This window comes from Odocoileus virginianus, chromosome 23 (assembly GCF_023699985.2).
Source record: "Odocoileus virginianus isolate 20LAN1187 ecotype Illinois chromosome 23, Ovbor_1.2, whole genome shotgun sequence".
NCBI lineage: Eukaryota > Metazoa > Chordata > Mammalia > Artiodactyla > Cervidae > Odocoileus > Odocoileus virginianus.
This window is the reverse complement of record NC_069696.1, coordinates 6001075-6014009: the sequence shown is the minus strand read 5'-3', so window position 1 is coordinate 6014009 and position 12935 is coordinate 6001075. Positions and strand designations below refer to the sequence as shown.

Sequence of the window (12935 nt, the reverse complement as noted above, 5' to 3'; positions counted from 1 at the left end):
CTACACTCAGTATTTCTTAACAACCTAGAAGATGAAAGAATCTGAAAGAGAACTAACATATATCTATAACTGAACCACTGCTGCACACCTGAAACTAATACAGCATTGTAAATAAATTATACTTCAATTAAAAAACCTTAATATTCTTGAAAAAACAATTCAAAGAACTTGTCATAAACTTTAAAAATAATTATTTAATTCTAATCTATATCCTATTAAGTACAAAATCTCTAAAGGCATATGTATTTCTATTTATTTACATGTATTTAGTACATCTTTTACCTCTACCAATGGCAATCACTTAAAATACTGAGCTCCTGGGCCTCCCCTGATGGTCCAGGGGTTAAGAATCCATGCTTCCACTGCAAGGGGCACAGGTTCAATCCCTGGTTAGGGAACTAAGATCTCTTAACCCATGTGGTGCAACCAAAAAAAAAAAAAATATCAAGTTCTAAAAAAAAAAAAAGAAAAGTCAGGCTTCTGGGAACGGATCAGGGGTTGAGAAGGGACAGAGTGAAGGGTGAGTCTTCAAGAGCTGATAGCATTCTTCAGCCTCACAGCCACGGCTATACAGTGCTCAGACACACGTTAATCATTACTACTTAATTCAACCACAAGCCGAAGACATACCTTGGGGTGAGGAAGGATGCTGCTCCTGCAGCTTCTCCTGAGAGAGGAGTCCCAAGTAGCTGAGAACCACGTACTTCGTTTCATAGTGAAATCCTAGAGGCACGGTAGTTGAGGACGCCATGGGGGTGGCCAGAAGAGCTCCGAGAACGTATGCTTACAGAGGCACAAGACCTAAAACAGAAAAGTATTTTTTTAGTGTACAGTTCATTACACGCCGGGACATCCCGGGTGGCCCGTGGTTGGGAATCCACCTTGCTAACGGAGGGGACTTGGCTCCATTCCTGGTCGGGGAACTAAAACACCACACGCCCCAGGGGCAACTGAGCTCTCACAATACAACTAGAGTCCAACTAGAGAGTCCGTGCGCTATAAAGGACTATTCTGAGTGCCACGACTAAGACTTGATGTAGTCAAATAAATAAATAGTTTTTATTAAAAAGTTCGTTACATGCCAACACATTTTCCCATTAATTCCAGCCATACAACTAAATACCAAAATAAATATTTCTCAGACTTACCCTCTCGGTAATCTTTAAAAAACATAACTTCAGTTTACTTACAGTAGGAATGCATGTATTCAGATTTCAGGTCAAAAGCACATTTCCCTTTCTATCTCCCCCAGTTACCCTACTTTCACCTGTGTGGCAAGAACAGTAGCTCTGCCCTCTTTACGCTGCACCATGCCTCTAGCCAGCACGTTCTCATTCTTCCACTATTAAAGCCTTCACATTCCAGCAGGGCCCAAGGTGCACAGCTGCGGCTGACATCTCCCATTTCCTCCGCAGCTTCATGTACCATACGACTGGTCTGAGCCCGAGCAGTGAGAGAAGCAGCTATGTGTGCAGTGGGGTCTTCTGGATTTGAATTATGACGATGGCAGATACCTCTCCGGGGGGCAGCATAAGACAGGAGAGACCTGGGCCTGACTGACGCTGTGGAGCAGAGCCGATCTGCCCGCCTGCACCACTTGCCTCTGAACTGTTCCTCAAGTCAACCTTATTCTGAATCTCTTCAGCAGATACTTTAACTTGTACCCTAATCAATGCGAGTCCAACTCCACTTCTCCACTTGGACCCAACAGCTGTTTTACCTACCATGTACCCCTGTTTTAAAGACCTACTCTTTTGGCAACTTCCAAATATACCACACAGAATTATATATACTATGCTCACCAGGCTGCAAGTTACAGGCTCGGGATTTATTTATATCATAATCAGTTTGTATCTTTTGACTCCTACTATGTATCCTAAGGACTTCCCTGGTGGCTCAGATGGTAAAGCGTCTGTCTACAATGCGGGAGACCTGGGTTCGATCCCTGGGTTGGGAAGATCCCCTGGAGAAGGAAATGGCAGCCCACTCCAGTACTCTTGCCTGGAAAATCCCATGGATGCAGGAGCCTGGTGGGCTACAGTCCATGGGCTCGCAAAGAGTCAGACACGACTGAGCGACTCCACCACATGTATTTTAATGGTCACTGCAAACCAAAGTGTTTCATTAAGGTTTCCAAATAATTGTTTTCTACTTAAAGCAATGATAGACTGTTTTAAGATCTTAAGAAATATCTGATAAAAGAAAAACATTCAGATAACCAATAATAGGAAAAAGAGACAGGGATGTTGACAAAATTTAAGATCCGTACTAAACAAACTAAGATAAATGAATAAACAATGAAGAAAGTATGGAGAATTTGAAATACACAGAATAAAACAGTGACTATATAAAGAGATTAAAAAGAATGAACATAAAAGTCTGGCTTCAAGGGGAGAAAGGAGTCTGAGAACAGAGACAAAGGGTCTGACAATTCTTTAATTTGGTCACAATGAAAGAGACTTAAGCATGCTTATATTCAGTGAAAGCAGATGAGAAATAAAAAGAGCAAGGAATAAATTACTAAGTTCCAAAAGAGAGGAAGAGAACTGAGGAAATCAATAACAAAATTTAACCTTTGAAAAGTCTCAGAAATTTTTGTTAAGAGGAACAAAGAAGTACTCATCTTCTGAATGCTTTAAATTTTTTAAAAAACGAATGTTCTAGAATTTGTTATAATCAAATTTCTTGTATTTATCCAGACACCCCAGTGCAGCACTATTCACAACAGCCAAGCCATGGAAGCAACCTAAATGTCCACTGACAGAGGAATGGATAAAGGTGATGTGTTTACACACACACACACACACACACACACACACACGCATGCGTGGACTGGAATATTACTCAGCCATAAAAAAGAATGAAATAATGCCATTTGCAGCAACACAGACACACCTGGAGATTATTACAGTAAGTGAAATAATTCAGAAAGAGAAAGACTAATACTCTATGACATCACTTATATGTGGAATCTAAAATATGACACAAATGAACTCATCTACAAAACAGAAACAGACTGGCAGACACAGAGAACAAGGGAGGGATGGGATGGACTGGGACTTTGGGATTTGCAGATGCAAACTATACTATAATGGATAAACAACAAGGTCCTACTGCATAGCACGAGGACGTATATACAATTCCCTGTGATAAATCATAATGGAAAAGAATATGAAAAAGAATGTATATGTATGTATAATAATCACTTTGATGTACAGCAGAAATTACCACATAGAACAACTGACTGGTTCAGTTGGGAAAGAGTACAACAAGGCTGTATATTGTCACCCTGCTTATTTAACTTCTACGCAGAGTACATCATGTGAAATGCCATGCTGGATGAATCACAAGCTGAAATCAAGATTGCTGGGAGAACTATCAATAACCTCAGATATGCAGATACTACTCAAATAGCAGAAAGTGAACAGGAACTAAAGCCTCTTGATGGGGGTGAAAAAGGAGAGTGAAAAAGCTGCCTTAAAACTCAACATTCAAAAAACTAAGATCATGGCATTTGGTCCCATCACTTCATGGCAAATGGAAGGGGAAAAAGTGGAAACAGAAACAGATCTTATTTTCTGGGGCCGACTCAAAATTACTTCGGACGGCAACTGCAGCCATGAAATTAAAAAACACTTGCTCCTTGGAAGGAAAGCTATGATAAACCTAGACAGCATATTAAAAAGCAGGGGCATCACTTTGCCCACAAAGGTCCGCCTAGTCAAAGCTATGGTTTTTCCAGCAGTCATGTATAGATGTGAAAGTTGGACCATAAAGAAGGCTGAGTGCTTAAGAATGGATGCTTTTGAACTGTGGTGCTGCAGAAGACTCTTGAGAAACCCTTGGATAGCAAGGAGAACAAAGCAGTCAATTCTAAAGGAAATCAACCCTGAATGTTCACTGGAAGGACTGATGCTGAAGCTCCAATACTCTGGCCACTTGATGAAAAGAGCCGACTCACTGGAAAAGACCCTGATGCTGGGAAAGATTGAAGGCAAAAGGAGAAGAGGGCGAAGGAAGATGAGATAGATAGCATCACCTATTCAATGGACATGAATTTGAGTTAACTCCAGGAGATAGTGAAGGACAGGAGCCTGGTGTGCTGCAGTCCATAAGGCCGAAAAGAGTTGGACTGACTTAGCTACTGAACAACAACAGAAATTCCACAACATTGGGAATTCCCTGGTGGTCCAGTAGTTAGGATTTGGTGATTTCACTGCCCTGGCCCAGGTTCAATCCCTGGTTGGGTAACTAGATCCCACAAGCCACAAGGTGTGGGAAGAAAAGAGAAAGAAATTAACACAACATTGTAAATAAACTATACTACAATAAAATTAATTCTTAAAAAAATTCCTTGTATTTATCAGAAACACATTATCTCTGAAGACACTTTTAATTACACACCAACCCAGATGCTACAGACAAAGCATCTAGGATTTTTCATCTAGTGCTCTTCAAATTTCCTTAGAAATCCCAACTGCTTAACCATAAATGCCATCTTTTGCCATAAATCCGACCAAAGAGTTGGACATGACTTGGTGACTGAACGACAAATGCCATCATGATTTCATAATTCTCGTAATTTCATAATTCTCCACCTTTCAAATTCACCATCCTATTCACAATGAAGTCCTCAGCTATAGTATACATGTCAGTATCCATACATCCACACGGTTGATGAAAGATTCTATTACACTCAATCATTCTTCATGATTCACACTAAGGAAGAAGATGTTCGCACACATTTAAGTCATTTCAGTTTAGCATATAGTCTTTAAGCTTCACATTTGTCTCTGACATCCTAGTCATAAACACAGCACACCCACAGGTTAAAACATCCATCCAGCTCCTCTAACTCTGCCTAAGCTGCCAGTTTCGGAGCAGTGGAGCAGCTGGTTCAAGCGATGGGGCAGGCAGACCTCAGAAACACTACTATGTATCTACAACACCGGGAATATAGCCAATTTTTATAATAGCTGTAAATGGAGTATAACCTTTAAAACCTTGGAATCACTATGCTGTATAACTGTAACATATAATATTGCACATCAACTTCAATTAAAAAGACATGCTACTTTATGTCCAGTGAATTTCTATTCAGTTACAATTTCTCAAAGGCACTGGGAATATGCCAAGTGTACACTCCACAGCCCTGCTGCTGGGTGCTCTCAAAGGCACTGAGAATGTGCCGAGTGTACACTGAACAGCCTCACCGCTGGCTGCTCTGGGAACAGGGCACCCACTCCCTCTGCTACCCTCTATGCAGACTAAAGTCAGCACGCTGAACCAAGGGCTCCTGCATTTCTAACACATACCACAAATTCCCCTTGCATGAGACCTCCACTGCTGAAGTACTGTCACAGAAATCCTCACCAGAAGGAAAAAGTAGCATTCTCAACTTAATTGATGGAGAGACAGAAGTAGACAACTTATCTGCCGAAAATCAGAACAGCTGGTTAACAGCACAACCACCTGGTGGAGAGCACTCTCCTCCGTTCCAACCTCACAGGCCTGCACCCTTCCAACACATACCTCCTGGAAGCCTGGCAGGTGAGAAGACACAGAAGTGAAAATACTCCCACTAATGACAACGGGAAGAATCAGTAGAAAAACAAGGCAATGTCCCAAATATCAGACACCCAGGGTACTGAAAGAAGCAATTTTGTCAACTTTGAGAATGGGGTGGTAGTGGGGAGGGAGGGGGACAGGTTAAAGGAAAAGTAAACATGCTCTGAGCCCACCAGCTAGAGTTTTCCTGGAAGCAGGGGACCACGCTCAGGTCCAGCCCACTACTACCTCATCGACCAGAGGATGTTCCTGTCTGAGACAGCATAAGCCTCTTTCCAACAATGAGAAAGACATAGCCACTTTTACTCTTTGCATTCCATCTGGAACACCTAATTCAAATTAGGTGTAAGTATTCTTGGTGTCAAGAAATGATTAAACCAAGAATGATCTTCAATATAAAAATTCCTGTTTTTCTGCACAATTCTAACAAGCTATTGAATACAGCTGCGTTTTGCCCAGCCTTGCACCTTTAGCTAGTTCCTCTCTCAAGTTACAGGTAGCTGTCAGCCAGATGGATGGCCTGAGGAAGCTCAGGGTAACTTAATCCTGTGTTTATACATAGGTGATCCTTCATTAACAATGTCAAACCCACAATCTCACAATAAACAGTTTGCTCTTCCTAAAACTGGATTTCTACTATGAAGACCAGTGCAAATGCCAGGACAGCAGTGTAGGAATTGGGTATATTGTATGAAGGGTAGCCAGAACGCCTACAGCAACTATTAGATTCTGCTTTAAAATCTTATGAAAAGCAAATCTTCAGCAACATAAGTGTCTTGCAGTTGTTTCCCAACCTTGTCTCATCACCACCACCTTGGCTGCTATTACAAACTTCTAACACCAACCTCAGAAATACTGACTTAAAATATCACAGCTATATTGTATTTCTTAGCCCCACAGAACCGTTAACACAAACACATTACAATTTAACATAATGTATTTACATTATTTTAGGAAGCTTTGTTTTTAAGACCATTTCCTCTCACCAAAATAAAATGGTAACCTTATTATATTGTTAAATACTCCCATATGGAGTTGAGTAGATCTATAATCCCAGTTTTATAAAAAGAAATGTGAAAGTCCACAGATAATTCAGTTACAAATGAACTCTGGAGTTTTAAACATTAACAGAGTTTCTGATTCCCAGACTCCAGTCCCATTGGTGATTTGAGTGAAGACTTTTTTTTAAAGCTCCAGAAATTAACATGAACTCCAATAACTTCGTTTTTCTTTTCAACTTCATCTTTTCAATCCATACTTTATTAGTTCTTACAGAATTCTAGAACTTTCTCCCAAAGAAAAGTTACATAATCCTAATAAATATTGTGAAACTACAGAAATTTCACTGGGTCCAACTGAGAAACTCAACTAAGCATTTCATTTTAAAATTCAGCAGACACTAAATTATTTTAGTGTACATTATCACTTTCTAACTGAAACACACCTATTTGAAGACGCCAGTTCAACCCTGTGTTAAGAGCCATCCACAAAGGTCTCCACTCAGCAGCTGGCATGTGAAGATAATGTGCTTACAGAGGAACGCCTCACACTCCCCACAAACATGTAGTTTGATTTTCACAGTAAGTAATCAGGCTTCCCATGTATGCAGATAATGTGCAGAAGAGGGAGACATTAACTGTCAGCTTCTCTGCTCCACTCCTAAGTATATAACAGAAAGAAGAAAACACTCTCCTGGCAAAAAAGTTCACATGAATGGTCACAGCAGCAGTATGTAACAGTCCAACTGCGGAAATGATTGCCCATTAACTGATGAATTTGTTAAATGTGGTCTATTCATACGCTGCAATATTATGTGGCCATAAAAAGGAGTAAATTGCCAATACCTGCTATGACATGGAAATAAAAAAAAAAGCCAGCCACAAAATCCCACATATTGTCTAATTCTGTTCCTATGAAATATCCAGAATTGGCAGATCTACAGAGACAGAACGTAAAACAGATCTGCCTGGGTTGGAGAGTGTGGGGATAAAGAATGACTGCTACCGGGTACAGTGTTTCTTTTGAGGCTATTGAAAACTGCAGTGATAGTTCTACGGTCAGTGACTATACACGTGAACGGCTTGATGGTACCTCAATAACGCTGTTTAAAAAAAAAAAAATCAGCTACTCTAAAAATAGCCCCGTCCCTTCAACCCTGTTAATACATATTAATTAAGAACTCTTGGTGACCACTCATGTGGAATAAGATATGCGTCAAACTTTGAAAAACCACGATAAAAAAGCAGTACGGCAGGACCACAGTTAAAACTTGTTTTGTATGTCTAAAACGTTTCAGGAAAGAAACATATTCCTAAAACAATACTCATTATTGTTGCAAATCACCTGTTCTAAAAGCTTAGCCGAATAAGATATGGAGTAAATATTGAGTAACTGATGTGCTAACCAGCACCTTTTCTCTACAAAACGGGTTGGACTCGACCACATGTATCCTTCAACGGAACTGAGCTACGGGGATATAGGACGGCATAAGTAAATTCAACATTTGGGAAAGAAAAAAAAAAAAACCAAAAAACAAAACTGAGAATGGTACCTGACCAATCAGAGTAAAAAGATTTCAAAGTCCCTAACGGTTTATTATCAACTGAAGCAGATTTCACAGTTGTTTAAATATTTGCAATTTACGGTGTTTAAGTTTATCCAGCTGCGTATGTGAGCTATCAACAGTTCACTATCAACACAAACACATGCTTAATTTTCTGGGTGACTGAAGACAAAAAAAAGAAGGTACTAGAAGGGTGTGGCAACTCATCCAAGGTCACACAACAAGTTAGGGCATAGACCAGCATTCTGGTTTGAGCCAAACCTCCCGGGGAAATCGCACTGACAGTTTCCCAGGACTTGTTTTGCTCCAAGTCGTAAATTAAAAAAAAAAAGGAAGGAGGGAGAGAACCGTCTGTTTCGCTCAAAACTTGCAGAGACAGCGAGCGGGCCCCGCGAGGAACAGCGCTCGTGCGGGCTGCGGGCAAGCTCCGCAGGGCGGCGGCCAGGGCCCAGGACCTGCAGGCAAGCCTCGGCCTGGAAAGTTCGAGCACGAAGGAAAAACACTCAGGGACGCCCTGAGATGGTGGGAGAAAGACCAAAGGGAGAGACCACTTAGGTGTCTCCACGGGTGGGAAAACTTAACATGTGACATAATAGTAACAGCAAATGACAGCGGCGTCGGAGCCGCCGAGAGAGGGACCGAGAACCTTAGGGAGAAGCCGCGACCCGGCTGGCGGGAGGGGAGCCAGGACTCGAGCCCCGAGCACGCACCCCTCGCCCGAGGCCCACCCTCGCCCAGGCAAGTCTGCGGGGCAGCGGGTTGGCCTCGCGCCCTCAGTTTCTCACTTCGTCTCCCGCGTCGGCCTTCGGACGCCTCCGGCGGCGCAGGGAGAGGGCCCGGCGCGGCCTGCCCGCGACCCTACGCCCCTCACCTGGCTCAGGCCCCTGCAACCCGAAGAGGTGAAAGAGGCGGCGGCAGGCGTTCCACACACGAACCCGCGATTCTGGCGGCGGCGGCGGCGGCTCGGACCCGCTGCCCTAATCTACCGCCGCCGCCATGTTGGCGGGTGAGGTCACCCCGGCGTGCTTCCGTCACCGCCGGCGTCTGGGCGGGGCGCGAGCGCGCCGCAAAGAGGCGGGTCCGCCCTCCGGAGCGGAAGTCTGGACCACAGAGGTTTGGGGGAGGCCTCTTCTCGCAGACGTGACCCGGAAGGACCACCCTCTCCTGGCCTCTCCACTTGGAGAGCAGCTCTATGGTTCCGCCGGTGGCGGCGGCCGCGGGCTGCTGAGAAGGGGGCGGACTGGGATGGGCCCAGAGTCGTGGGTGCGGAGGCGGGCAAAGCCTGCGGGAGCAGCTGCAGGCGCAGCGTGTGTGTAGGCGAGCCGGCTGAGCGTCAGGTCCTGGGATCGCCGGCGCAGCAGCACTGAGGATCTGGGTCTTGAGGGTGCGGGGCGGTGGGGGCGGCGTAGCACCTCAAGGAAGTCTAAGGGAGCCACGGTGAGTGCGCGCCTGACGCAGCCCGGAGGAGGGGCCGAAGGATAGAAGGCCCTTTGGGCAGTGCTTCTGCTGGTGGGGTCAGGGGTTTCTTTCTAGGGTGATGAAGATGTCTTCCGGTTGATTGTGCTGGTGGCTGAGCAGCTCTGGATACTCTGGAAGCCATTTAATTGTATTCAGTCTACAGACTTCAAAAAGATGAAGTGTATGTGAAGTATATATATATATATATATATATATATATATACATATATATTATTTTTTTTTTTTCCACAGCTCAATAAAGCTGTGAAAAAAGAAGTGATGAAAACCTGAACTGATAAGAGGGTGAGTGGCGAAATCCGAAAGAGGGTTGGAGTTAGTGTCCTAGGAGGCTTTGGGCCGCCGTGATTGAGGACTCGGGTGGTGCCTTGGCAGTGAAATCGGATAGATTTGCCTAGAAGAGACTTAGCTAAGAAAAATATCAATCATTCCTTAATAGGGTCTGTTAATCGGGCCATGTTAAACTTTCCTCAGTGTCCACGTAATGGCTTTTAAGGTTTTTGTTTTAAACTAGAACCATGCATTGTGCTTGGTTGTTAAATCTTTTAACGGTCTCTTAGTCTTAATTTTTAAAAAGTTGACTTTTTGAATTGTACGGAAATTACTCAGCAATAAAAGGGACCAATGATATATGTTACAATATGGATTAATCTGAAAATGGTTATATTGAGTCAAAGAAGCAAGACTTAAAAATGTACACATACTTTGTGATTCCTTTTAGATGAATTTCAGGAACAGGCAAAATTAATCAATGGTTATAGAAATCAGTACTGTTGCCTCAGAGTGTGGGATTGACTAGAAAGAGCTCTCACTAGGGTGATGAAAATAGTCTTCATAGTATAGTGGTCACACAGGTGTCAGGACTCATCTAATTGTACTTCATAAGTCTGTGTAAGGTAGGAGATAGATGGGATCCAGGTTTGACATTTACAACTGGGCTCCTATTTGCATTTCATGAGGCAGGAAGAAGTGGGCTTCAGATTACCTACTTAAAACTAGTCTCCTGTTTGCCTTCCCTGAGATGAGAGATAGGTGGGCTCCAGCAGAGGGATTTACAATCAGCCTCCTGTTTGCTTTCCAAAATGGAAGTAACAACAGTCATAACAATAGTTAGGGTAATAATATGGCAAGGACAAAGAAGGGCAAAACCCTGTTTGAGTGAAGGATTAAGAGATCTCTGCTCCCCCTGTTTTGGGGACAAGTAATACACTTGATACATGCCCAGAATGGCTCCTTGGGGTCAAAAGTCAAGGGATAATTCTAGGCCATAATGAGTCTTGCTCCTCCCAGAAGCCTTCACTTTGAGATCTGTCTTGACCGAGGTGTGCCTGTGAACCCAGGGAGGGTCCTGAGACAAATCAACCTGAGAGGGAACAAACGAGATGATTGGCCTGAGGGAAGACAAAGACTGGGAAAACTGCCACCTTATAAAGGATTTAAACTTAACCAAAGACATGTTACTCTCTCTTTGAGTTCCCCTGTGTGCCTTTCCCTGTGTACTTTTCTTTTCAATAAACTTTTTCTTTTTACATTCTTCCTCACCCGAATTCATTCTTAACTAGTTAGAGAGGGACTGGTGACTCTAGACCTAACTGCTGTCCCCTGTGGTCCAGTGGTTAGGACTCCCTGTCCAGGAAACGAAGACTTTGTTTCCAGCTCCTGTTCGCTGCTACTTACTGCTCCTGTGTCCGAAATCATATGCAGTTCATTCTATGTAAATTAAAACAAAAAAAGTCATGTAAAATAATTCTGTGTAGTAGGTTGCCAATTTGATATATTGTTAGGTAAATTTTGGACTGTTTTTAGCTTTAGGGTTTGTTTTCACCCCTTTTCTAAAAAGTTTTTGAATGTATATAAAGATAGCATAGAGGCCAGTGGAATTGAATAGAAGGGTCAGAATGGTCCTTCATTGCTTTGCAACAGAGACCAATGGGGGAAGGGATAGTCTTTTCAGCAAACAGTGGTAAAATAATGTCATCCTTTTACAGAAATTAATCACAAGCAGTTCATGATTTTCAGAGGTTTGGGGTTTTTTTTCCCAACAGATCTTAAGTGACACAGAGTCCTAGACTGCAGCCTGATGTGATTATAAAATCTAAACTCTAATTATACGCACTCTATTTATTCTCATTCATCAGTTGTTTACTGAATGCCTGCTACTATCAGGCCGTGTGCTGGATGCCGGGAAAAACCATGACATCATCTCTGTTGTGAAGCTGACACTTTTGTTGAAAAACCAGATAAAAGCATAGAAATAAAAAGGCGGCGGTGGGGGGGGGAGCTTATAATTGTGGCATATCCTGAAGTAAACAAACAAGGGACAGGAGTAGAAAAGTAAGGTGAGAGGGCATCAATGGAAAGCTTTCTCTAAGAAGAGGATGTTTTGAGACCTGAAGACATAAACAAGCCAAGGGGCAAGTGCAGGAAAAGATTTTCTCAGGTGAAAAGCTTGGGAACAAACCAGTAAAGCTCTGAACTGATGAGAAGAGGAAGAGGAGTGATGAGATCAGTGAGGAGGCAGGGCCGGTTCAGGCAACTCCCCAAGAGCACATGGGAGCCACAGGAGGTTATAAACTGGGGAGAAATTAGAGGTCATTACTTTGTGCCATGCGGATGACTGGTTGGAAGGGGCACAAAAATGTAAGCACCTATGTTAGACTTTCACTACTTTTCTGCCATCATTTTTTTCTTTTTAAAATTAATTCCTCAACATTCAAAAACAGATGACCTTAGTTTCTCTCTGTGTGTGTCCTCCCCAGCAGACAAACTGAAGTCTTGTCTATTTTGGTGACTCAGTTTACAAATAAACCACAGACTGAGGCCTTAGCTTGGGAGCAGGTTGGACAAGGAGCATATAAACCGTCTCTAAGTGACTAACCTGAAAGGAATTTAGGTCAGCAATTTGGGTGAAGCCATAAGGTAAAGAACGCACCTGCCAATGCAGGAGACAAAAGAGACGTGGGTTCAACCCCTGGGTTGGGAAGATCCCCTGGAGGAGGAAATGACAACCCACTCCAGTATTCTTGCCTGGGAAATGCCATGGGCAGAGGAGCCTGGCAGGCTACAGTCCATAGGACCACAAAGAATCAGACAAGATAGCACATAAATAAATAGGCTTATCTGGGAATGGGATTTTTGGAATTTGTCTGAAAAGCTGTTTTAATAAAACTTCTTCACAAGACCTAAGCTAATATGGGAGGAAATTGGATTTGGAAAACCACCAACTAGTTAATCTAGGTATGTTACTCCTAGTAACTTTCACTTCTGCTTCACTCTGTGAACTTTACCTGGTTCTTATGGGGAGGCGGTGAGCTGCACAAAAGGGAAT

General features: G+C 43.0%; 1 protein-coding gene and 1 long non-coding RNA gene across 5 annotated transcripts in view; one reads left to right on the top strand and one right to left on the bottom strand.

Annotated features, from left to right (window-relative positions):
• The window catches only part of BCL2L13 (BCL2 like 13), a 50376-nt gene extending 41284 nt beyond the window's left edge, over positions 1-9092 (bottom strand). For all 4 annotated transcript variants that reach the window (XR_002314361.2, XR_011482901.1, XM_020896541.2 and 1 more), the window contains exons 1-2: positions 9003-9092; positions 631-801 (exon numbers count right to left, since the gene is read on the bottom strand). Coding sequence is in view for 2 of the 4 variants with exons in the window: in XM_020896541.2 (XP_020752200.1) it covers positions 631-751 (121 nt within the window). In the remaining 2 variants the exon portion in view is untranslated. The remainder of the gene's footprint in view (positions 1-630; positions 802-9002) is intronic.
• A 130-nt stretch (positions 9093-9222) lies between these two features.
• LOC110139012 (uncharacterized) lies at positions 9223-11141 on the top strand. The gene is made up of 2 exons (XR_011482902.1): positions 9223-9568; positions 9842-11141. It is a non-coding gene; the product is annotated as an uncharacterized lncRNA (long non-coding RNA).
• The last annotated feature ends 1794 nt before the right edge of the window (positions 11142-12935 follow it).